Source organism: Sitophilus oryzae, unplaced genomic scaffold (assembly GCF_002938485.1).
Source record: "Sitophilus oryzae breed Bouriz unplaced genomic scaffold, Soryzae_2.0 scaffold_1126_pilon_pilon, whole genome shotgun sequence".
Taxonomy (NCBI): domain Eukaryota; kingdom Metazoa; phylum Arthropoda; class Insecta; order Coleoptera; family Curculionidae; genus Sitophilus; species Sitophilus oryzae.
Genome location: NW_022145756.1, coordinates 786365 through 813367, shown reverse-complemented (window position 1 = coordinate 813367; position 27003 = coordinate 786365). Strand labels below are relative to the sequence as shown.

The 27003-nt window shown below is 28.8% G+C and overlaps 1 protein-coding gene across 2 annotated transcripts in view; it reads right to left on the bottom strand.

Moving 5' to 3' along the window:
• The window catches only part of LOC115886213, a 315760-nt gene that overhangs the window by 133545 nt on the left and 155212 nt on the right, over positions 1 to 27003 (bottom strand). For both annotated transcript variants that reach the window (XM_030905300.1, XM_030905309.1), the window contains exon 2: positions 12911 to 13414. In XM_030905300.1, coding sequence (XP_030761160.1) covers positions 12911 to 12968 — 58 coding nt within the window. In that variant the 5' untranslated portion in view covers positions 12969 to 13414. The remainder of the gene's footprint in view (positions 1 to 12910; positions 13415 to 27003) is intronic.

Genomic DNA, 27003 nt, shown 5'->3' with positions numbered 1-27003 from the left:
TTTCTACGAAACGTTGAAGACGTAGGTAAAAATGGTATAATACAATTTGATAGACAATTAAATTGTGTATCTGATTCTCCTAAAATATACAGCGTGTCAATTAAACAAGTTATTGCCGGTTAAAATTGGTAATTATTTAAAATAAATTTTTAGACCTCTGTATAAGGTATTATAATTTTTATTATTGCAACACAAAATTAAGTAAACAGAAATACTTCAGTACAATATTTGGTTTTAAAAACTTAAATACCTACGCCTAGAGAAATGAGGCACTAAAATTATTACTGTATTTTGACATAAACTTAAATATTTCAAAAACGGTAAGATTAAAATGCGGTAAACCTTAATCAAATTTACCTTTATTTTAATCGTAGAAACTAAAAATATAATAATATACAGGGTGTTCCATTTAAAAAATACAACTTTGATATTTTTATTTATTTGGAACAAAATAAAAAAAATGCTTAAATTGTAGCTCTAATAGTCCTTCGACGAACCCAAAACTTATAATTTCCAAACCCTGTATATTGAAATACTATTTTTTTAATTAACTAATTAATAATGTCTAAATTTATTCGTTTATAATTAATAATGTCTAAAGTTGACATATAGTATGTTATTTTATCAAAAAAAGTAAAAAAAACTATGGCACCATTTAAACATTAAAAGTCGTAGTCGTTTCCGTAGGAAGTGATCGTAACTAAAGGTACGGACACAAGGAAAGCTGGTTAATAAGCGCCTATTACCAGCGCCGATTAAATGCGCTTTTAAACACACCCGCACCGGAAAAAACTTATCGGAGCATTTTGCCAGCGTAAATCGGTGCCGACTTTTTACCGCAATGAATTTTTAATTCTTGGTCGCTTGTTGTCTGTTCTGGGTGTGCATATTGTGGTTTCTAGCGCTGATTAACTAGCTTTCTTTGTGTGCGAACACTAACTGAATACGTCATTCAATCCCTATTTATGTCATATACGAATATACGAAATCTCGTTTTAATGAAAAATAATAAAAACTATAAAGGTCACCTATTTCGAGAAATACCCGGTATATCCAATTATTTAAAATTTAAATATAAATGTTAAAAATTCTATTCATCTTAAACTTTCAAAACTAAATTACAATAATAGAATATATTATTTAAAACATCTATGCAGAGTATAGTGATGTTACAGAAATAAATAAAATGTATTTATATTAATGAAATATTTATTAATTTTGTTATATTAAAATTTCCTCTAATTAATCTAAAGCACTCTGTAACAAGCGAGTTTGAACAAAAACCTTTCCATTCTCGTGCATTTTAAATTCATATTTATTTTGGAAATTGCACGACATATTAAAATAATAGAATTTAATTTAATTTATTCTATTATGCGAAATATACGAAATGCTTTCATTAATACAGTTGGAATGAATTTATAAAATGATATAAATTGTTTTTTCACTAATTGTATGCTTTATTAAAAACTGAATTATATATGACTGTAAAGCTTCGAAGCTTACCAGACTACTTCAATATTATAAATGCATATTTATATCAAATTTAAATTAAATTTTTAAAAAATATTATTATGTATCTTTTATTCCAGATTTCCAAAAAAATCTTATATGGGTATTTCGCCACTGCAAGAAAATCTACAAAATAAAATATTTTATTTTTTGTAAACACTGCTGCGTTAATCCAAACGGAATCTACTTTAATCTAGGTTTACAGATATACAAATTTGGCTAACAAACAAAAAATGCTTAACGTTTCGGAAAGTTTATCTCTTTCCGTCGTCGGAAGCAAAAAAATACAAAGAATAAAAATGTTTTGAAAGATGTTCGTATGTTATATTGTTTTCCTATCCCTCTTATTTTTTTCGAAACGCCTGGTATGTATGGAATTGTAAGTTATATATATATTGTGTACTGTTATCATTGTGACTATGATTTGGGGTTTGTATTTCGTTTAATGTTTTGTCAATAAAATATGGTGGATAGTCGTTTTTTATTAATGTATTTTTTATGTGGTTTATATCTCTGTTTAGTAAAATGTCGTCTGAATATAAAAAAACTTAAATGTTCGAATTAAAGAACATAATAATATAATGATTATTTAAGAAAAGGAGATTTTCACAAATCTAAAATTTGTCAGCATTCATGCGACCAGGGCGCAGAATAAATTTTAATAACGCTAAAATTATAATGAGAGAAGCGATAGCCTCTAAAAGAAAAATAAAAGAGGCTTTTTTAATACAATCTAACAAAAATAAATGTATTGCTAATAAATTTGTAGATGTTAGTAATGTATTTCCAATTCAACAAGGTCATGATTCTGTCGATGTTAGTAATAAAAAGTGTCTATCTATGTGGCGGATTCATCTCTCTAAAAAATCCTATATGGGCATTTCACCACTGCAAGAAAATCTACAAAATAAACTAGTTATTTTTTGTAAACACTTCTGTTTGGAGCAATTATTATTAATCAACGCAAACAGTCAATTAATGTAGTTTGAATACTGGACTCCTCTTTAACAAATATTTAAACAGTTTTTTTTTTATTTTTTAATGAAATAAACGAACTATATCGACAATATTAGTATCTGGACTCTTTAAAAATTTGGTACATCTTTAAAAATAATCTAAAATGTCAGTATTCCATGGGTATATTGATTTTCTTATATCGACAATATTAGTATCTGGACTCTTTAAAAATTTGGTACATCTTTAAAAATAATCTAAAATGTCAGTATTCCATGGGTATATTGATATATGAGTTCTAAATTACAAGAAAATGCATTTTCTACGGAAACTTGAAGAGATAGGTAAAAAATAGTATAATACAATTTCACAGACAATTAAATTGTGCATCTGATTCTCATAAAATATACAGGGTGTTCTGTTTAATTTAAAGAAGTTATTGCCGTTTAAAGCTAGTAATTATTTAAAATAAATTTTTAGGCACTCTGTATAAGGTAGTAAAGTTTTTATTATTGCAACACAATAACTGATCAATAAATGAACTTCAGTAAATATTTAGTATTAAAAAATTTGATATCATCGAAGAAATGAAGCCTTAAAATTTATACTGCAATTTTACAAAATTGAAAATATTTCAAAAACGGTAAGGTTTAAGTGTAATAAACCTTAATCAAATTTACCTTTATTTTAATCGTATAAACTAAAAATGTAATAATATATAGGGTGTTTTGAAAATGGAATTGATATTTTTTATTTATTTGGGACACTCTGTATCTTGTAAAAATATTTTTAAATTGTAGCTCTAATAGTCCTTCAACGAACCCAAAACTTCTAAGTAAAAATCTAGTCGTTTAGCTACAATACTCCGTGTGGTATTTGGTGAACAAACCTATATAGCGTTTAACGCCTTGGGAGTAGCAAGGTACAGCTTGCCATACTTTCGGTATACAATATTCATTATTTAACTTTTTAATATAGGCGAGAGTTTAAAATAGACAACCAAGACAATTGAATAATTTATTAGACATCAAATTTTGTTTATTTGCAGCTAGGCTATTCCACCCTAGTTTCTGTGTGTAGAGGCATTGCACAAGTGCATTACAAATACTGATAATTCTGGTTGCCAGCGTATTATCGAAAAGCTGCAGGTTTATTTTCAGTGCAGTTTGTTAAGATAAAATGATGGAAAGGAAAATTACCTGATTAAATTAAATTAAATAAAATAAAAATACCCTTCGAACTAGTTTATTTTTGTTAAAAAATGCGTTCTTTACTTTGTTTATGAAAATAAGTATAGAATGTATTATATTTTTAGAAAGCTCTTGACTATGCAAATAATATAAGGGGCTATTAGAAAATCATACGTTTGAGTCATATTTCGGAAATTACAGCTCCCTGCGAAAAACTAGTTACGCCACTGATTTATACATCAAATATTCTAAGGGGCTCAAATTTTACATTTTCGATAAGTTATAAGATAACCGATATATGAAGGGGTCGAAAAATGCAACATTTTCAAATTCCCTATATGTATTTCAGAAACCAAGAGGGAGGATCTTCTTTTGAAAGAGATTTTCAGATAAAACATTTCCAAAGTTTTTATACAATAAATTTATAAAAAGAACACACATCATGTTTCTTTTAGTACTAAGAAAACTTATTAATTTTTATTGTGAATGATTGAGTTCCTAAGTATTTAATTCCACGGATATTTATAAAATAAACCTTCATGAAGTAAAATTAATTTTAATTTATGGTTGTTCATGAAATCAGTAGTATTATTAGTTCAAAGCATCTATTAGATTTATTATTAGAAGTTGTTGAAATACCGATTCTCTAGACTTTCTCATTCTGTCATCATTATAGTTCCGTAATAGAGCTTAGAGTCATTAGTAGAGTATTATGCCGTTTATTGCTGCTTTGTTCATTTGAACTAAATGTCCTTGATTAATTATTTATCATACTGTACTGGCATTGTTCTCAGGATCGTTTATCGAAGATAATAGTTTGCGTTGTATGATATTTTAATTTCTAAACTAATAATATATTCTATTTTTTGACGTGTTTGTTTATAATACTGGTCTAATAGAGAAAATTTTTACAAATATTATGCACAAATTGCACAATAATTATTTTTATTTAATGCTAATTATTACCAAATTTTAATATATAAATAAGATATTACCATTGTGTTTTTTAACATTTGGGAGATTCTTTTTACAGCTGAAATATTTTATTAAGTCCCTAAAATGGAAATAAAATAATTAATGTTTGTTCACAGTAATTAGTATATTAATAATATATAATATAATAATATAGAAAAATTCGTATTTGGGAGGGCTCAAAGGAAAGAATTATATTTTGTGCAACGTTTCGTGAGTTTATTGGCGCTTATTCGGGTACTAAAACCTTTACCCAAATTAAGTAAGTAATTCATGTCAACTCCAACCCATCCCAACCGCTCACACTATATACAAAAAACACACACGATACGAACAGAAAAACTTCGGGTATTTTTTATACAATATAAACTGTTTTATATGGTAGCACATCCAACGAAGACCAACATGTGAGCGGTAATTTACTAATAAACTTAACACTACTACTACTGCCATTATTCGCTGACGAGTATTTGACATGCATCAGAAGATAGTAACACAAGGCCATATTTGGCTGAGGACAAATTTGAAATCAGGACAAATATGCCAAACGGGTAAATAAATTTTAATATAATATAAAATTTAAATAATAAAATGTTTCGAGAAGTATATTTCTTCCCGTTGTCGGAAGCAAAAAAAAGAACAAAGAAATTATTTAAAATATCTAAAAACTATTCAAGGACACATTAAATATTTGTTAACAGGTAGTAATTGGTTAACTTTGAAGTTTTATTTTGATAGTGCCATTTTAACAGAAAGCCAACGGTCAATTGCGTGGAAGGTAGTCAAATTTGTTTTATTAGTAATATACCGCTGACAGGTTATTCTCCGTTGGATTAACGCAGCAGTGTTAAAAAAATATATTTTATTTTAGTAATATATTATTTTAAATATGGTATAATTGAATGGCTACGAAACATTCTATAATAATTAAAATGTCATTATTTTAAAGTAGATTTACTAGAATCATTTAAATCTACGATCTAATCATTCTTCAAAATATGATATTTTGTTAGTCAAGTTAGTGATTTCAACTCGCTTTGGTCCTTCCTTTTAAATATCTGTTTTAAAAACTGATTATTGTGTAATTTTCTTTACGAGAATTTTTTTGAACATTTCTAATTTAGCAGATAACGTATTCTTAAATCCAATAATTTTTAATCCAGCCGAAACCGGTCTTTGGAAAGCATCTCATTTAATGATAACTGTCAGACGATGTATAATTAGAGACCCCACTTCACTAATTACCGTCGAATTGCCTGTTTCAATTTGCTAGAGAATTTAAATTATGTAATAATACCCCGCATCTAATTATCGCCGTGTTCTCTAATTAACGTTCGCTTCAAACAATAATTTAAATTTTGGTAAAATACATTAGGCATTTCATTATTTAAAAATACTTTGTTTTATATAGTCCAAAACTTATGGAAAAATATAAAATATATAGAGTGTAAGACTTAAAGAAGTGCGAATATTTTTAGGGCTGGTAGACCTCGATAAAAGGAACATATTTTTTCTTTGCCATTTTTCAAATAAGTACAAAATAACAAAATTAAAATTTAAAAAATTATTTGCTTTTGTTGGATTTTTTCTGGGTTTCCTTTCTTGTACATTTAAGCTGCTATGTTGCATTAAAATCAAGATATTATATTTTTTAACTAACTTCAAAAAAAATTATGCGAAAAAAATCTCATTGACGTGTTTCTGGGGTCAAAGTATACCACCCATACAAATATTTGCGCTTATTTAAAACTCACCCTGTACAGGATGTACCATTTTCGTGTGTTTTATAGGCTTTCTCGTTTATGCGTAGATACAAAGATGCGGTATTCACATTACTATGCAACTTTGTTATGAAACTAAAGATGCAGCACACAGATTTGTTCTAGCCCCTAGCTAGAATTTGAAATGGTGCATTATTTGACCCCCTAGATCTTTCAGACCTTCTCGGTTATCTCATAACTTATCGAAAGACATGACTAGATTGTCGCTGGGAACTGTCATTTTTGGAACATGCACCAAATTTTTTATGACCCCGTTTTTCATTTTTCTTTAATTATAATACCTTACATATTATTATTTTATTTTACTTGTTTTGATCTTTTTTACAAATATCTTAAAATATATTATAATCTATTCTTATTTTCATAAATACGGTAAAAAGATCGTTATCTAACAGGTTATCTAGGCGGCCGGTTTAAATTAGGCAATCAAAAAAGTCAAATAATTTATTCGATATCAAATTTTGTTTTTTTTTTACTATTCCATGCTAGTTTCTGTGTGTAAAATTATTGCACATGTAAATCAAGGGATTAATTCTTCCTTTAGGAGATGCAAGACCTTGTTGTTGGTAGGGAAGATCCTAGTCAGGTGCTGGGGGAATCCTCTCTAGCACTTTGGCTTGGTCTAAAAAGCATCTCACTCATCGTCTTGTCCCTGGCTATAGTGTCGTAGCCAGGGAATTGCATCAAGACATATAACGATACCGGATGGGGCTACCCTGTCCGTCATATCAGGCACTCCCTGCTGTCTGTGATCATGTCTTACGTATAGAGGGTGTAGGGGGATCTTGGTTTAAGACCCCCCCTCATCGAATTAAGAAGTCAAAATATTTTCTGATAATACATATTAATGGGAGTGTACACTTAAACAAAATTCCTCCTTTTTTTAGGAGCAACAGATGCCCGACGCATTTTTGCCAGACCTTGTATAAAGGGTAAATACAATATAGGTTTGTTAAGTTAATGAAAACTTTTCAAAAACTGTGTTAGAATGTATAACATAAATGATACATTCTAAGATTTTGTATATTATTAAATTTTATTTAATTTTTATATTTGATTTCATAATATTGCTGTTCATGATAAGCATTTTCTAATATAGAACAAAATGTAAATTGCAATACTAGTATTTAAAAAACATTAATAAACGGCGAAAAATAAGTCAACCTAGAGCATTTTTAAAATTATTGTTAATATATGACGTTACCTTTTTATATATTTTTTTATGTTTACATCGTGAAATGTTGCATGCATATCAATTGAAGACAAATTAAAATTTTAGAATCTATAAATTCTATAACTTTAAGAGGGTTACTACGAGTAAAGCAAATTTCCCTCAATGTGATAAACTATTTAAGTAGTGAGACTATCTTAGATGGGGTAAATATTTGGAGTTTAGTAGCAAACATACTTCCCAGATTAAGTTAACAAACATAGTTTAATTATTAAGCCATATCAGTGCCACAGTTAATCAAAGCTTTCACTAATCCTCGATCTAGATTGAGCTATTTTATGGAATGTCACGGTGCGCTATTCAACTGTGTTTAAATAGCCTCTATAGATTTAGTTCCGCAATAAGGCTTTTACAGAATTATATTTGAAATATATGTTCTATTTTGGTAAAATATTCAGATATATAGAATTATTTCTTCGTATAGGGGCTGGAACTATATTAGTATCAAAAACTTAAGTAAACTTTTATAATAAAAATATTATATTTTTTTAAGATTAACTGTGTATTTTGTATTTTATATTTTATCTTGGTTTCTGATGACCATTAAAATAAATATTTTTCAAAAAATAGTTTTCCAGAAAAAAAAAGGTTTAAAAATACAAAAAGGCCTTTAAATATGATTTTTTTATATAGAGCATGGCATAAATATTAGTTTTGCAATACAAAATTATAATACATAATATAGTATAATATCCTCTGTTAAAAATGAGGAAGATGCATATATTTTATTTTTCGCCAGAAACTGTTCAATTTATTAGAATAAATATGCAAATGCAAAAAAAAAAATTTTTCTTGAAAGCAGTACCACAATTTTATAAAACGGGCCATTAAAATACCATGGACAATGCAAACGACGCCTCGCGAATTGAAACGATATTCTATTGGTCTGACGTCACCCGCCGTTCTCGTCGACGCGCGATGGCCAGCGGCAGCCAGACGTGATCCGTTTATGTACGTATTTAGGTGGCGTTGTTGGATCATTTTTGTTGCTTTTAGCGTTGATTGAAGGAGCTTTTTATGCTTTTTTGTGCAGTTATTATTTGTATGTGTTGTGTGTTCTGAGCATTTTTTAAGTAATGGCAGATTCCGGGTTTGTAAAAGCACAATCAGATAACTTGCCAAAAGTCGATGCTTTTATGTTGGCTGCTTTTATAAATACAAATTCCCAATCTATTGGTGCTGAATTACGAGGAAAAAACAGAGGTATGTAACATTTATTCTTTGTAGTACTGAGGCATATTTAAGTATAAGTAGGTACCTATACTGTTACGAACTTTTATATAGTTATAAATATTAATGTTATAAACTTATATTTCAGATCAGGTAGGGAGACGTATGGAGATAATGCTGTAGGTTATGTAGAAGTGAAAAGAGACAAAAATATTTGTTTAGTACGTGTAAAAGTAACTCCAGAGCATAGCGTGAAAAAAAAAGTTTTTTTTATATATTGACACCCCCTTACCTCTGTTATTTTTAAAGATTGTTTTTTAAGAAATTATAGGAAATAAATTGTTTATCAATAATGAAAATATTACACAAGGTGTCCTATAAGCAAACGCCAAAATTAAGTTACTTTTTTAAGTGAAACACCCTATATATTTTTGGATTCTTCGGAAGTTTCTAGATATTCTAGATATATTTAATGTATAATATCCTATACCTATCTTCAAATGTTTACGAAATATTGACAGTTGAAAAGCGAAAAATACCTACAATTTTCTGGACCATCTTTTTTGAGACACCCTGTATATCTAGAATTAATTTTAAAAGAGAGTATATCAAAAACCATGCAACTTTTTTATTTAATGTTTTCTTCTAAAACTTGCAGTTAAGGCTATATGTGAGTGTCAAAATATAATGAATAACCCTGTACATTCAAATTTCATATAGCTATGTAAGACAATATACATAAATATACGAACTTACATCAGAATGATCTTCACAACAATAAATCGTAAAAATATAGGATAATTTAACGTTTTTCTTTTCATCTCTTCTCATGGCCTAATTATGTATTAATTACCCCAAATAACTAAAATTTTGACTCGGATTCAACAGCGTTTAAAAGCAAACTGTGTAAAATAAACACGCGTCTGGCTCCACTCAACCAGAAGAACGGCGGGTGACGTCACAGCGGCAAGGCGCGGTAGAAAGCGTTTTCCCGGCCATTTAAATTAACAATATTTAATTATTTTATATTAGAGGCATTTCTTAACCGATATCAACGATTTTTTTTTGCTCAATTTGTAATTATATGAACTATTTTTTAAAACCATTATTTAAAAACATGCATTTTTTAAAACTATAACCTTAATACCTTTGTAGCAATCTACTTTACTTTTATAGCATTCTACTTTACTTTTATTTTATTCATTTCTGAATAAACAGCTAAACAACCACCAACTAAGACATTAGTGGTAGCATTTAAAAGAAGTAGAATCAATCAAATTCTTGAAATAGTTATTTTTTCGGTATTTAGTAATTTGTCAACAGATCTTGTTGTGTCCAAGAATTTTTTTTTTATTAATTTATTATTATAAAATAGTAAGCAATTTTTAATTAAATATGTGTTTATTTTTGGAATTCCACTCATTTTTAAATGATCAATTAGACTTGACCTAAAATAGGCTACCCTGTTTAAAAAAGTTCAATGGGCATTTTCCACTTGTACTGTAAGAAAATATACAAAATAAAATAGTTATTTTTGTAAACACTGCTGTATTATTCCAACGGAGATCAGCTGGTCAGCAGTGATTTACTAATAAAGAAATTTGGCTAAGGGCAAAAAAATTCTTAACGTTTCGGTGTAAGTAAGGATGTAAATTTCTTTTCCCGTCGTCGCGTCGGAAGCAGAAAAACACAAAGAACAAAGAAAAAACTATTTAAAATATCTAAATATAACAACTATTCACGAACACGTTAGTTTTTTTCAACAGTTACAGATTAACAATTACTACCTGATAACAATTAATTAATGAGATAAATTTTTTTAGCGCCTAGAGTGGAAGCGTAGGCACTAATGATGTTGACGTAAGTTTTGTCTGATATGGGGTACCTTAGGGTTATAAGACGCTCGGAGACACCAATAGGTACTTCTGTTAATTTGGTGGCGATTTCGTTTTTGATTGCAATGCCTACGCCATAGATTCTCCTGGGTGTTGCGGGGTGACCCTTCCATAAGAAGGTATAATACTCCTCAGTGAGACTACGTTCATCCGCAAAACGGGTTTCGCTAAGAGCGGCCACATCTATATTTAATAGGTGGAGTCCTTGTGAGACCAGTGCTGTTCTTCTCTAAGGTCCAGTTGAATTTATCTTGTCCAGTAGAGTGCGGACGTTCCACGCCGCAAACGTAAAGCATTTATGATTTTTGTTTCTCCGATGTTACGCTTGAGTAGGTACCCCTCCCGGAGATCCGATTGAGGGGGTATTTTACCTCCAGACGATGATTTTGCCCCACTCGAATGTTCCATCATTATTTTACCTCCAGACGATGATTTTGTCCCATCCAAATGTTCCATCATTGATGTGTGTTAGCTGCCTAAAAAGGTTTAACTGTGGCGGTTACGCTCCCGCACAGCTTTGGCTGCAAATGTAGCACGGGATGGCTATGGCACAGTAAGGACCGCGACGATAGTTCCCTTGTGCTACATTCTTGGCCGGCTGGTGTAGTTTACCACTCCTCTTCCCCAGAAAGATGGTAGGTCTGAGGGTTGTATAAAGTTATGCCGCCTATACTCGGACGTCAGAGCCTCGTTTGTGTAAACAGAGTGCACCACGTGGTGAGGTTGATAGGACTTTTAGGTAAGCTAGGCTATATGTATCGCTTCAATACCCCTTGCACACCTTAATTAATTAATGAGATAACACCAAAAAACATCAAACTTTCTGTATGGTTTTATTTTTTAATCTGTTTTTAATTTTCACTTATGTTATGTTTATTAAAACTGATGAACGACGGTAAGAGATATACTTCCCGTCAAGCATTTTTTGTCCTTTAGTTAAATTTGTTTATTAGTAAATCACTGCTGACAAGCTAGCCTCCGTGGGATTACGGCAGTGTTTACGAAAAACAACTATTATATTTCGTAGATTTTCTTACGGTAAAAGTGGCGAAATACCCATTGGACTTCTTTGAAGATATTTAGTTTAGCTCTGTCAGCAAATGAAGCTTTAATAGAACCAAAGAGTGATGTTAGTCTACTATTATCGCTATATCTATCATCTCCGCTATCACCTCCAATCACAGGTAATATTTAATCAAAATTACTGGTAACAGAAAAAAAAAGTTAATTAATTTGCTTGTATAATTTTTATATAAACTCTCGCATTGTTATTTAGATTTGGTAACAACTTGTCACAATATGACTCCCTGAAATGTCGCAGTTGAGTAAATCAGCAAAATTAAAATAAGCTTTCCCTTGTTCTAAAGAAAATACGCGTACAAGATTATTATAGATATTTACGATACAAGTGAGTTAACAGCATCATTAAGATACGCGTGTGAAAGTTGCACGAGTGCATAGCACGGGTTGTGTAACCGTCTAACTATAAAAACACACAATGAATTTTATAAATTATTGTATTTAACTATATACCTATCCTAAAAATCAATCACCTTAATACCCTTGTTTAAATAACACCATGCATGGCAATGTCAATATGACTTTTCGATTCGGAAGCAATGGCAATGTCAATATGACAATTGATTCGGAAAGTATTCCCTCTGACATTGAAGAAGAGGCATTCAGAACCATTTCTGGATTGCTTCCAGCAAGATCGAAACAGAAGTATAAATGAAAAGGAAATGAAAAGGTACTCATAACATATTTTTCCAATTTATCCGCTACTAATAAGCCTTCGTCTCTTCGGGCTTTCTATTCAATGATACGTACTATGATATCTATTTAAATGAATATATATATATATATATATATATATATGCTTCATCAGGTATTTACTTGAAGGAGTGTTCTAACTGTATCATTAACATTTATAATAAATAAGTTTGGTTTTCATGTTTTTATCATTATTATCAATAGAACAGTTTATTTGTATTTAGTAGGTATTTAGTGCAAAATAAATGTTTTACAAAATATTTTTTTCTCTTTGGTAGTCATCTAAACAAAAAGTGCGGTAATAAAAATGCGTGAGTTAAGAGCTCCTAACTCACTGACGTAGATAAAGTGATTAACAACATTTTAAATATTTTATTTCAAAATATAATTATTATACTTACAATATCTTAATAAAATAATGAAAGCACTCACCTTTTAAAAATGCGAAGACAAGCAGATAATACAGCGGCATCGTTAAAAAATCCACCATCTTCTTTTTGTCTACACTACGTCACACTCTCGCTAGAAACCGTTCTCCTAAGCCACATTAACACATAAAAACCTTCAGACGCGAGGCGGCACAGCCTCGCTATTATTCCCGCCGCCTTCGGCTCTCTTCATGTAAATGCGGCTTTAAGCCGCGTAATTAAATTTTCCGACTGAAATGGACCAGTCGCGTTTAGAACATCGCCTTTATGTTCTTTGCTGCTTTTTTTTCACGCTCACTGTGTAGTTTCTTCAACGGTACGTCGAGAATTTCAAGTGCGATGCTCTCTCTCTCTATGTGAAGACGAAGGAAAGAAGGTGGTGATGGTGGTAAATGTGAAAATGTGGCTGGTGGTGTTGGACACAAAGTTTTGGATGAAAACGATGTTGTCTAGACGGCGTTGGGTTTGAATATATAGTGCTTTTAAGGCGAGGGACTTGGACCTTTATCTGAAACAGAGAAAAAATAGCAATTTTAATTTCTTATTAAGAGAAAAATTGTATGAAAATATTAAAAATATTTATTCTATTCAAAATTAATTATTAGATCGTATGATTTTATTTTAATGTTATGATTGGTTATGAACTATATAATATCTAAATAACAACTTAAGTTAGAAACAAGTACCATCATTATTTGTGATAAAAACATCAATAGTTAAATTAGTTCACGAATATCAGGGTACCCAAAAATTTATGGCATGACCTTTAAAAAAATAATTTTAAAATGTTCACACAAAACTAACGATAACGTGATGTTTGTAACTATTATGAAATTGAGGTACTTTTAATATGGCTTTTTGAAGTTTTCACAACATCTGGGGCATTGTCGCCTGCGCAGAAAAAAAAATAATAACAGTTTTTACAATAACAAAAGAAATTTTCTAGAAGAAGAAACAAATAGGTATGTGTATAATAATATGACTAAAACAGAAACAGGCAAGTGCACAAATCTTAATATAAGTAACAGCTAAGTATAAGGAACTACATAGAAAAAATAAAAGTAAATTTATGGCATGCCTTTTAAAAAATTGAATTTTAAAATGTTCACACAGATTCAACGATAACATGATGTGTGTAACTATTATGGAATTGAGGTACTTTTAATTAAGCTTATTTTTTGAGATTTCGACATCTAGGGTCATTTCGCCTGTGTAGAATTTTTAGTAACTATAATAATTGAGTTATGATTAAAAATACGATTTTAGCATATTTTAGTCGGCGAGGGCAAAACACGAAAAACATTAGGCAATCAAATGTATTTTTCCAATGCACCTTGATTAAAAATTAGTGTTTCACAGCCAGAACATAAAAATTTAAAATACGTTTTCTAAGCGAGAATGTAAAAAGTTGGCATATGATATGTCGTTCTAATCAAAGTGTTATTTCCTATGAAACAAACTAAAAAAATACCAAAGGTGCCATTTAAAAATTAAGAACTGTATCATTTTCGGTGAAATAAGAAGTGATCGAAAACAATTGAATACATCAATCAATCCTGATTTATGTCATTAAACTAATGTACCAATTTTTTTTTCTGAAAAAATGGAAAAGTTATAGGGTTGTGCCACTTTTGAGAAATACGATGTATAAACTAAATGACCATAATTTGGTATACTTTATATTATGTATATAAAGAAAAATTATGTAATTGAAATATTTTGGTATTTTAATGTAAAAACACTTAAAATTAATTTTTAAGATACCAACAAAATCGCGTTTTTTTTGCAAGCTCTGATAAGGAATAAATGTGCAAACTGATAAGGAATAAATGTTATAAAGTAAGTTTATAACCACAACTTTCCATTAAAGACTGTGCGTGACAATGCAGCTTTAAAAAATCATGCCATATTACACTAATTTATTGTAGTAATTAGTATTGAAAAATATATATATCTTAAAAAATAATCTAATAACAAGAAATAACACCAAGTGAGAAATTATAATTTATAGGTATTTAATATATAAATACGTATACAGGGTGTTTCTAGAAACATGTGCCATCTCTCGTGGGGAGATTTCTCACGTAAAAATAATATTTATTTTTCTTATCAACATAGGTCCGATTCTGCTTTGTTTCGTAGCTACAGGATGTTAAAGTTTTAATATTTTTTCTATTTATTATAGTTTTCTTCCAAGTACTTTTAGTGATTCGAATGACATTTTGAGGTTAAAAATTAATATAAGTATTATTACCACATATTTTAATGCATGTAGTTTTTTAGTGCATATAGGTTATCACTGGAATATTTTTCAAAAAAAAACATGTGCGCCACTGACTTTTATTCTTTTGATATCAAAATTGTGTGTGCCGTTTAATGCCAATTAAAAGTTATGTTTTGATATTTTGTCGAATTCGGCCTCCTTGATGAGATAAACTCAATTTTATTAATCACAATAATTGATAAAATTAAAATAAAAATAAAATTAACAAATTATATATTGTTACTAATTTATTATTAAATATTATTACTATTAGTTATTATTACTATTAGTCTAACCTACAGTAATTTCAAATCAAAAAATAATGGTATTTAAGATAATTTCTCGGATAATTACAAAAACCCTAATTTTAAAATTTTAACATTCTGTAACACTAAAACTATGCATTTCCATATCCATGTTTATAGGAACTTTTTTGCATATTTTTTGATGGGGAATCAAAGTGTGCTTATTTAGAATTTTCGCAAGTTATTGATATTAAAATTTTTTGAAAGATGCTATTAGACTTGGATCAAGGCAAATTAATAAAATTTCGTTTATCTCACCAACGACGCCGAAATCGACAAAATATCAAGAGACAACTTTTAATCGGCATTAAACTGCTTGCACTATTTCGCTAACAAGAGAAAAAAAAGTCAGTGGCGTACATGCCTTTTTTAGAAAAATATTCCAGTGATAACCCATATGCACGTCCCTGGTGAATATGTCGACACTTCTTAACTTTAAAATATGTTGCAGTTATAGTAAGTCTTACCCACAAAATTTTTTTAATTCAAAACGCTAAAAGCACTTGGAAGAGAATTATAATTAATCGAAAAATTTATTAAGATTTTAACACCCTGTAGCTACGAAACAACGCAGAATCGGACCTATGTTGATATGAGAAATAAATCTTCTTTTCATATGAGGAATCTCCCTGCGGGAAATTAATGTTTATAACACAGCCATAGCAATCTAGATTGAAATTTAAAATACGATTTTTCATTTTCTATAGAATAAAGTAGAAAAATACTTGGGGCCGTTTAAAAATCAAAAGTTGTAGTCATTTCCGGTGGAACAGGAAGTGACCAAAAACAATTAAATACAATAAATTGTAATTGAATACAATGAATCCTAATTTATGTCTTATCTGAAAAAAGTAAAAAGTTATAGGGTAGAGCTATTTTTGAGGCGCACACGGTATATGTATATACTTGAAGCATTCCCTCGAATAAGGGTTTATGTTGCATTTTTCAGATATTGGGATTTTTGCACAAAAAGGGTCTATGTAGACAAGTTCATCCTTTTACAGTAATAAATACCCGATATTAATGTGCCGTAAACTATGAACAACATGCGGAACCATCTTTTCTAGCATGGAATAAGGGTATATATGTTGTCACATTTTATTCAATATCGTAAATATGTCGAACGTTCAAGTCACGCCACCGCTTTGCAAAACATTAAATAAAGGTCAAATACGAAAAATAAATGTAACTGAATGGAGGTGTATTAAAAACAAACGGTTAACAAATGTACAACTTGTACACAAAAAAAATGCAATCTAAATTGGTTACCTGCAATAAGGGTTTATGTTGCATTTCACATAAACCCTTATTGTACGGGACTCAAGAGTTTATTACATATGTATATCTCTAATACTGGTTTATTATTATTTGTGTTGTACAACTTTTTATATCTGGAGATTAATAATGTTGATGTTAGTACCACTTGAATATGATTATGAATACGCAAACCGTAGAAAGTCGTTTTTCTTCATTTACTTAAAACTTACTTTTGTAACATAGCCCCTTATTCGAGGGAAGCCTTCAATTGATATTGATAAAACATTATAACTTAATTTAATATGAGATGAAATAAAATTTGCATATTTAAATTTAATTACAATAATTAAATTATTGAACAGGTTCTTGAACAATAAAAAACTACATAATATCTTTCCTTTATCTTGTACATTAGATTTTAATATCGTACATTGAACCTATTGTAGTATGGGGTATTATCGAAATATGAAAAATTTAGTTTTTTTTTCAGCTCAAATACCGATTTGTTTACCGAAAAACTCATAAATGCTACTAACGGAGTAAATACATGACAATAATTACATTTTTCAGTTTGTAACTGTCTGTAAATCTGTTGATCGATAATTTATGTTCCCATTTGCAAAATAAAAAAATATCGACAAAGATTATAAACGCAGCGATTAATTTCAAAAACACTCTCTGTCACTGCATATGAAGATAATGCGTCATATTTCTCGAACAGCTATTGACTGGCGAAAAATTTATTGGTTTAGTTTAACTAGCGATTCGTTTAGTTTCCGCTTTTCAAAAATGATTTACGCTTGAAAGCGTTTGCGTCATCATTCGTTAGCATCGGATAACTTGAATATTGTGTGACGCACTTTGATATGCTTTTGAAAAATTACATAAAGCCGTCTATAACATTCTTACACCTATATCGAATGTTATAAAGTGATATTTGATATAGGTTTTAAAAATAAAATTGTCGATTGAATTCTATAAGCTATATATCTATAATATCCTACTTATCATTAATTTATAATAATCAATAACTATTCTATTTTTTATATTAGTAATAGTAAACTTCAGTCATTGTATAAATTTTTGAGTTAGAAGTTTTAAGTAATATACAGGGTTATTCAACTCATTCGACACGGAGTACTGTAGCAAAATTATTAGATTTTTAGAAATTTAAATGGAACATCCTCTATATTTTAGTTTCTATGACTAAAATAAAGGTAAATTAAATTCTTACTTTAATCTTACAGTTTTTCAAATATTTACGATTTTGTAAAAATGCAGTAATAATAATTTTCATGCTTTATTTTTCTAGGCGTATTTTTAAAACCAAATATTGTACTAAAGTTTTTCTACTTACTAAATTTTGTGTTGGAATAATAAAAATTATACCACCTTATACATAGAACGTGTCTAAAAATGTATATTAAATTATTACTAGTTTTTAACGTCAATAACTTGGTTAATAATGGAACATATTATATCGATATATAGAACTGTATATTTTACAAGAATCAGATGCACAAGTTTTCGCGAAAAAATGCATTTTTTATAATTTAGACCTCATTTATATATTTTATAATTTAGACCCTAATATACCCATGGAATATTGAAAATTTAGATTTTTTAAAGCAAAAAATGTACAAAATGTACAGGTGTTAAAAATGATAATATTGCTAGTCCATTTGTTTACAAAAAGAAAACTTTTTAAATATTTATAAAAGAGTATACCAGGTAAATATACAACCTTTATTTTCACCCAAATATTGCTTAATTACATACTTAATTATGCTTGTTAATAAATGATTCTAAATAAATATGGATTTGAATCAGAAATCAATATAATAATAAGTTATAAAATATTAAAGCTTCTGTTGCTATAAATAAGCATTGTATTATTTGCAAAAATTAAATAAAATTTATGTTGTTAATTATTGCTTATGTTAAGGTGTTAATTTTCACCACACTCTCAAATAGACATACAAAATTCAGTTTTATTTTAGTATATGTTTAGTATATGGAGCAATTATTAATCAACGCAGACAATCAATTAATGTAGTTCGAATACTTGGATCACATTAATTGATCCTCTTTTACAAATATTATACAGTTTGTTTTATTTTTTAATAAAATAAGAGAACTCCACAATATTAGTATATGTGAAAATTTGATACATCTTTTAAAATCTCAATATTCACGGGAATATTGATAAATTAGGTCTAAATTATAAAAAAATTTCTAATTTCAACGAAAACTTGGAGAGAAAGTTAAAAAATGGTATAATACAATTTGATAGAGAATTAAATTGTGCACCGATTCTTATAAAATATACACGGTTTTCTATTTAAATTAATCAAGTTATTGCCGTTTAAAGCTAGTAGTTATTTAAAATAAATTTTTAGGCACTCTGTGTAAGGTAGTATTATTTTTATTATTGCAACAGAAAATTTAGTAAATAGAAAAACTTCAGTACAATATTTAGTTTTAAAAACTTAAATACGCTTAGAGAAATAAAGCATTGAAATAATTATTGTGAATGCATTTTCACAAAAACGTAAATATTCCAAAAACGGTAAGATTAAAGTTCGCTATACCATAGTTAAATTTACCTTTATCTTAGTCGTAGAAAACTAAAATTATAATACTATACAGGGTGTTCTATTTAAAAAATTCAACTTTGATATTTTTTATTTATTTGAGACACTCTGTACCTTTTGAAAATAATAATTTTAAATTGTAGCCTTAGTAGTCCTCCAAGGATCCTATTACTCACAATTTCTAAAAATCTAATCATGTGGCTACAGTACTCCATGTCGAATGAGTAGAATAACCCTGCAGATTATTCATTCATATGAAATGGTAACTTTGTGGTACGGAAATAAACGCTTTATGTAATAATTATATGTGTATGAAAAGATAATTAACTGAACTACTCTAAATATTAAGATATTGTAGAGTTAATTACATTATTATTAACTGGTATCTAGTTGTAGTAATTGTGAAGGCGAAACAAATTGAGAACTTATATAATATAACAGCCTCGGAGCGAGATTTATGACGTCACGCTAGTTAAATACTACGGATCAATAAATATGTTGTAGAATACATGGAAAACATAATAATTCCTCGTTTTTTTGGTTTGTATTTTAAAAATGATATAGTTTACATAAAATATACATAATATACAGTTAATAAATACAATATATATATACCTATTTATAGTAATAAATACTTTCGCAAATAAACTATGAACCATACAAATGCAGCAAATGTTTTACAATATACAAATAATCAATACGTACAAAAGATAATGGGTAAAATGTAAAATATATTTTAAATTTTGGAGTTTAAAAATCGATCTAATTTAACAAACAACATTCAATGTCTACTACTTACTATGACTGAAATCGTACTCCATAGTCCATGTAGATAGTTTTAGTGTTAAGAATAATAATTTTAAAAAATACGTGGTCATCTTTTGACAAGTTTATATTAGTTTATTAATTGCGTAAACATTATGTGTTGTGTGGTGTGAATATTTTATATGTAATTTTTTGAATTATATTCGACAATTTTTTTTTCATATGACAACACTTATAAAGGCTATGATGTTTTTTTTAAACCACGTTTTTTTTAAACCAAAAAAAATAATGAAAATTTAATCAGCGTTTTTCCCGAACCTAAATCCCATGAAAATCAAAAATTTTAGAATAATTTTACATATAAAATGACAGCGATCTTTATTTCATAGCCATCGCTGACGTTTTTTTTTCTATGCTATTGTATTATTTGCAAATATAATATTTCCAACATTGATACTTGCAAAATATACATATGCATTTTGTGAATGCAAATAATAATACATCACTATTAGTAGATATTGAATAGTTTTTTGTTAAATTAGATCGATTTTCAAACCCCAAAATTTAAAATATATTTTACATTTTACCCATTATCTTATGTACCTATTCATTATTTATATATTGTAAAACATTTGCTGCATTTGTATGGTTCATAGTTAATTTACCAAAGTATTTATTAATATAAATAGGTATATATATTGTATTAATTAACTGTATATTATGTATATTTCATGTAAACTGTATCATTTTTAAAATAGAAACCAAAAATACGAGGAATTATTATGTTTTCCATGTATTCAACAACATATTTATTAATCCGTAGTATCTAACTAGCGTGACGTCATAAATCTCGCTCCGAGGCTGTTCTATTAGAGACGGCATTGGTCTGATATTTAGAAATGTCGAATTTCACGAAAGTAAAAAGAGTTACAATTCAAAGAATATCAGTAACTTTTTTGATAGAGGGTTTTTATATTTGCCCTGTTGGTAAAAAATAATGGTCAAAATTCAAAGTTATTCATTCTATAGACTATACCTTCCGTTTCCATTCCATATCCGTTCCGTATTTGTTGTTGTATTGACGCTATACGTAAGCTTCCGTTCCGTATCAGTTCCATACTTTTTATTGTACAATTTATATCATTACGAAAGTTTCATTTTAAAAATTTGTATCTTTTAAAAAAGGTAATAGATTTAATTAAGAGGTGAAAATAAATAAATATCAGCAAAATTTTAACAGAGCTGGTACAAATGTAAGAACTTGACAACGCTGTTTTGCGTTACACTTCAGTCCTTCCGCCAAAAAAATGTATTGAAGGAAAGGATATGGAACGGAAGGGAACCGGAACGGATAGTGTGCATTGTCCTATTCATTTAGATGATATAATATTTTATGTAAACGGAAGGGAAACGGAATGGAGCTGATATGGAAGGTATAGTGAGAATCAACCTTAATGCTGCCAAAACTTTGCATTTAACCATCTAGATGTTTCGCCAAAATTGTATATTTATGATTTCTGTTTTGTATCAGTTTGCATTCAGATAAGTGTTACTTAAAAAATAAATACATAAAACGAAAAAATACTTATTTATTTTCCGATATAAATCCATTTCTATTTAGGAAATTTCCTTCCCAACATATGTGATTTTTGTAGAAATTTACAACGTTAAAAGTTTTATCAGACCAGTAGTAATACTTCAAATATTTGACAGCCGGAAGGTCTAGCCCATATAAAACCGTCATAAAGCTTTTATAGTCGATAATTTGGACGAATAGTCTCATATTATTTCAGACGAATCAAATGACAGAAATGTGAAATAGCGGTTGCAATAAACGGCAATATGATATTTGCAGTATTCCAAATAATGTTCTACTAGAAAGAGTGTTCCAGATATAAAGATATATTGTAATTGTGCTTCCATTAATTATTATATTAAAAATTATATACAGAGTTGTTCACCACATACGACACGGAGTATTGTAGCTAAACGATGAGATTTTTACAAATTGTAAGTTTTGGGTTCGATGAAGGACTATTAGAGGTTTGGAATTTAAAAATAATTTTACAAGATACAGAGTATCCCAAATAAGTAAAAAATATCAAAGTTGTATTTTTTTAAATGGAACACCCTGTATATTATTACATTTTTAGTTTCTACAATTAAAATAAAGGTAAATTTGATTAAGGTTTATTATACTTAAACCTTACCGTTTTTGAAATATTTTCAATTTTGTGAAATTGCAGTAAAAATTTTAAGGCTTCATTTCTCCAAGGGTATCAAGGTTTTTAATACTAAATATTTACTGAAGTTTATTTACTGATCAGTTATTGTGTTGCAATAATAAAAATAATACTACCTTATACAGAGTGTCTAAAAATTTATTTTAAATAATTATTAACTTCAAACGGCAATAACTTGTTTAATTTAAATGGAACACCCTGTATATTTTACGAGAATCAGATGCACAATTTAATTGTCTATCAAATTATATTATCATTTTTTACCTATCTCTTTAAATTTCCGTAGAAAATGCATTTTCTTGTAATTTAGAACTGATTTATCAATATACCCATGGACTATTGACATTTTAGATTATTTTTAAAGATGTACCAAATTTTTAAAGAGTACAGATACTAATATTGTCGATATAATTCGTTTATTTTTATGTTTTTTTTACATTATATAATATACAAAATATATAATACTCTAATTAACTTCAATTAAATTATTATTACAGTTGAGGGTTGGAACCTTTGGTGTTACACAGCAAAATAAAAACACTAAATCACCACAATACACCAAAACACTTTTACTTTTTACACTGGACGCGCGTTTCGCTAACCATGTTAGCATCATCAGCAGATGATTATAAACTAAAGTACAATCTACAAGTTGAGCGTTTATATACTCGCTCAGTGGGCACCGAGTGGGCGTGGCAAAATCTAGCCAACCAAGTCAGAGCCTACTGAGCGTAACAGTTAGATTTCCGCCACTAGAGTAGTAGGAACAAAGAACTTGAAGGAATTGGACCGTTGACTCTGTTCATACTATCTTTACATTTATTAATTATGATGCTTTCATATGCATCTAATTGCCTGTAATTTGAGACTTGTTTAATTAATTTTAAATTATTAAGATCTATACAATGTTCATTATCAACAATATGTTCGGCAACGCAAGATTTATCCGGTCTACCATATCTTATCTGAGTTAAATGTTCTTTAAATCTAGTTAATATTGATCTTCTAGTTTGCCCAACATTTTTCTGATTACAATCTTTACAAGAAATTTCATAAATACCCGACCTTTCCAGTGGAGGTGTTTTATCTTTTAGATTACCTAATAATTGTTGTAATTTATTATTATATAATTCGTTTATTTCATTAAAAAATAAAAAAAAAACTGTTTATATATTTGTTAAAGAGGATCAATTAATATGATTCCAGTATTCAAACTACATTAACTGACTGTTTGCGTTGATTAATAATAATTGCTCCAAATACTAAAAAATTGAATTTTGTATGGGTATTAGACAGTGTGATAAATAGTAACACCTTAAAAATGATATTTCATTTTTTAATAAATGCTTATTTATAACAACAGAGACTTTAATTTGATAACTTATTATTATATTGATTTCTGACTCACATCCACATTTATTTATAATAATTTATTAACGAACACAATTAAGTATGTAATTAATTAGTATATGGGCGGAAATAATGGTATTATATTAATTAATGGTATACTCTTTTATAAAGATTTAAATAGTTTGCTTTTTGCATACAAATGGGCTAGTAATATTATCGTTTTGCTAAAACGATAATATTACTAGCCCATTACATATTATAAATAATATAATATAATATTACTAGTCTGTACATTTTGTACATTTGTTGCTTTAAAAACAATCTAAAATATCAATATTCCATGGATATATTTATAAATGAGATCTAAATTATAAGAAAATGCATTTTCTACGAAAACTTGAAGGGATAGGTAAAAAATGGTATAATACAATTTGATAGACAATTTAATTGTGCATCTGATTCTCCTAAAATATATAGGGCATTCCATTTAAATTAAAGAAGTTATTGCCGTTTGAAGCTAATAATTATTTAAAATAAATTTTTAGACACTCTGTATAAGGTAGTATTATTTTTTATTATTGCAACACAATAACTGATCAATAAATAAACTTCATTAAATATTTAGTATTAAAAAAATTGATACCCTTGGAGAAATGAAGCTTTAAAATTTTTACTGCAATTTCACAAAATTGAAAATATTTCAAAAACGGTAAGGTTTAAGTATAATAAACCCTAATCAAATTTACCTTTATTTAAATCGTAGAAACTAAAAATGTAATAATATACAGGGTGTTCCATTTAAAAAAATACAACTTTGATATTTTTTATTTATTTGGGACACTCTGTATCTTGTAAAAATATTTTTAAATTGTAGCTCTAATAGTCTTTCAACGAACCCCAAACTTACAATTTGTAAAAATCTCATCGTTTAGCTACAATACTCCGTGTCGTATGTGGTGAACAACCCTGTATATTAAATACTTTCTTTGCATAATGTCATTGTAACTATTTCGTTCCAACATCATCATTCTAACAGACAATATAAAATTAAATAGACATAATATATTATAGGAACTACTCATTAAAAATAATGATGGCTTTCATAAAAAATAATATGATATATAACATATAAAAATATGCAGGGTGGTCCGAACTACAGTTTTATTACAATCCGGAAACTTCGGCAGCATATTTTACTGATAAAAATAAGTAAAAAGTTCATATAAATGTATGTCCTAAAATGCTTAGTTTCAGAGATACAGGGTGTAGATATTTCATTTTTATTTCAATTTTTTTCATATAATTTCTGAAGTAACGTCAATATTTGGATGAAAATTGTGAGTTTTTTGACGTGAGAAATTTGATTTTGATATTAATATGACTCCTATTTGTAGGGGGCTTGCTTTTATACAGGTACGGACGAAAAGTTATACCAGTTAAAACCAGTTAAAAAAAACTGCTAAAGTTTCCGGAATACAGTTTGGACCACCCTGTATAGTTAATTTAAATTAAAGATATATTTATACTTAAAAGGTCTAAGACATTCGAAAATGTTCCTCAGAACTTACGACAGAGAAAAATCAAAGATTTTCCTTGATTTAAGTAATAACAATCTTCGGATTTTTACGGGGTTTCTAACAGGACACTGGTCTCCTCACAGAACACCTCAGTAGGCTGAAGCTGAGAAACAACGGCGAATACAGATTTTGTGGGGAACAAGCGGAAACACCAGAAATATCTATATCACTGAGTGCGCCAAGACGACAACCGTTCGTGTCATGAACTTTGGTACGGCTGATATCGCGGATGGAGAGCTGGCCTCTGTGCAGCCGTCTAAGATCCTGGCTTTTGTTAAAGCCCCGAGACTGTATGATGGGTTATAACTCGTCATAACTCAAGAAAGGGGAATACAGAATAGAGATCACGGTGATTAACTCTCCTACTAAACGTTCTACATTCTACACACTTAAAGTACTTTAAGCATAAGGATTACATTTTTACCCGGTTTAACCTATTTTTTATTGTCAAAACATAAGAAATAATCAGTTTAGAAATAAAACAAATATTATGAAAATCTCAGGAAGCTCATTTGCATTCAGAGCTCGAGGCAACTAGGTTGCTACCTATAGTCTTTTCATAATATTTCCTAAGAATCTACCATAATACATAATGTTTTTTTACGTATAATTAATTACAACAACAGATATGTAGGATAAATATAAATTCCGCATCGGTAAAAGATACTGGCATTATAATAGCAAATGCTGCTTGTTTACACACATTATATAATATACAAAATATATAATACTCTAATTAACTTCAATTAAATTATTATTACAGTTGAGGGTTGGAACCTTTGGTGTTACACAGCAAAATAAAAACACTAAATCACCACAATACACCAAAACACTTTTACTTTTACACTGGACGCGCGTTTCGCTAACCATGTTAGCATCATCAGCAGATGATTATAAACTAAAGTACAATCTACAAGTTGAGCGTTTATATACTCGCTCAGTGGGCACTGAGTGGGCGTGGCAAAATCTAGCCAACCGAGTCAGAGCCAACTGAGCGTAACAGTTAGATTTCCGCCACTAGAGTAGTAGGAACAAAGAACTTGAAGGAATTGGACCGTTGACTCTGTTCATACTATCTTTACATTTATTAATTCTGATGCTTTCATATGCATCTAATTGCCTGTAATTTGAGACTTGTTTAATTAATTTTAAATTATTAAGATCTATACAATGTTCATTATCAACAATATGTTCGGCAACGCAAGATTTATCCGGTCTACCATATCTTATCTGAGCTAAATGTTCTTTAAATCTAGTTAATATTGATCTTCTAGTTTGCCCAACATATTTCTGATTACAATCTTTACAAGAAATTTCATAAATACCCGACCTTTCCAGTGGAGGTGTTTTATCTTTTGGATTACCTTATAATTGTTGTAATTTATTATTAGCACTATACACAAGTTTATAATTGACATTCTTAAAAATTCCTTTTAGACCACGGGCTAACTCTCTATCAAACGGTATCGAAAAATATTTAGACGTATCTTTCTCCACTTGAAAAGTCGAATTTTCAGAAATCATTAACCTATACCTACGTTTTCTAAGTAATTTATCAACTAATGAAGGAGAATATCCATTACATTCAGCTACATTCCTAATGTAATCTCTTTCTATTTCATATCTTTCGTTGGAAAGTGGGAAACTAAGTAATCTATGAACTAAGAAATTTAAACTAGCCATTTTATGTTCAACACTATGATGTGATTCATTAGGAATGTATCTGCGTGTGGTCGTATTTTT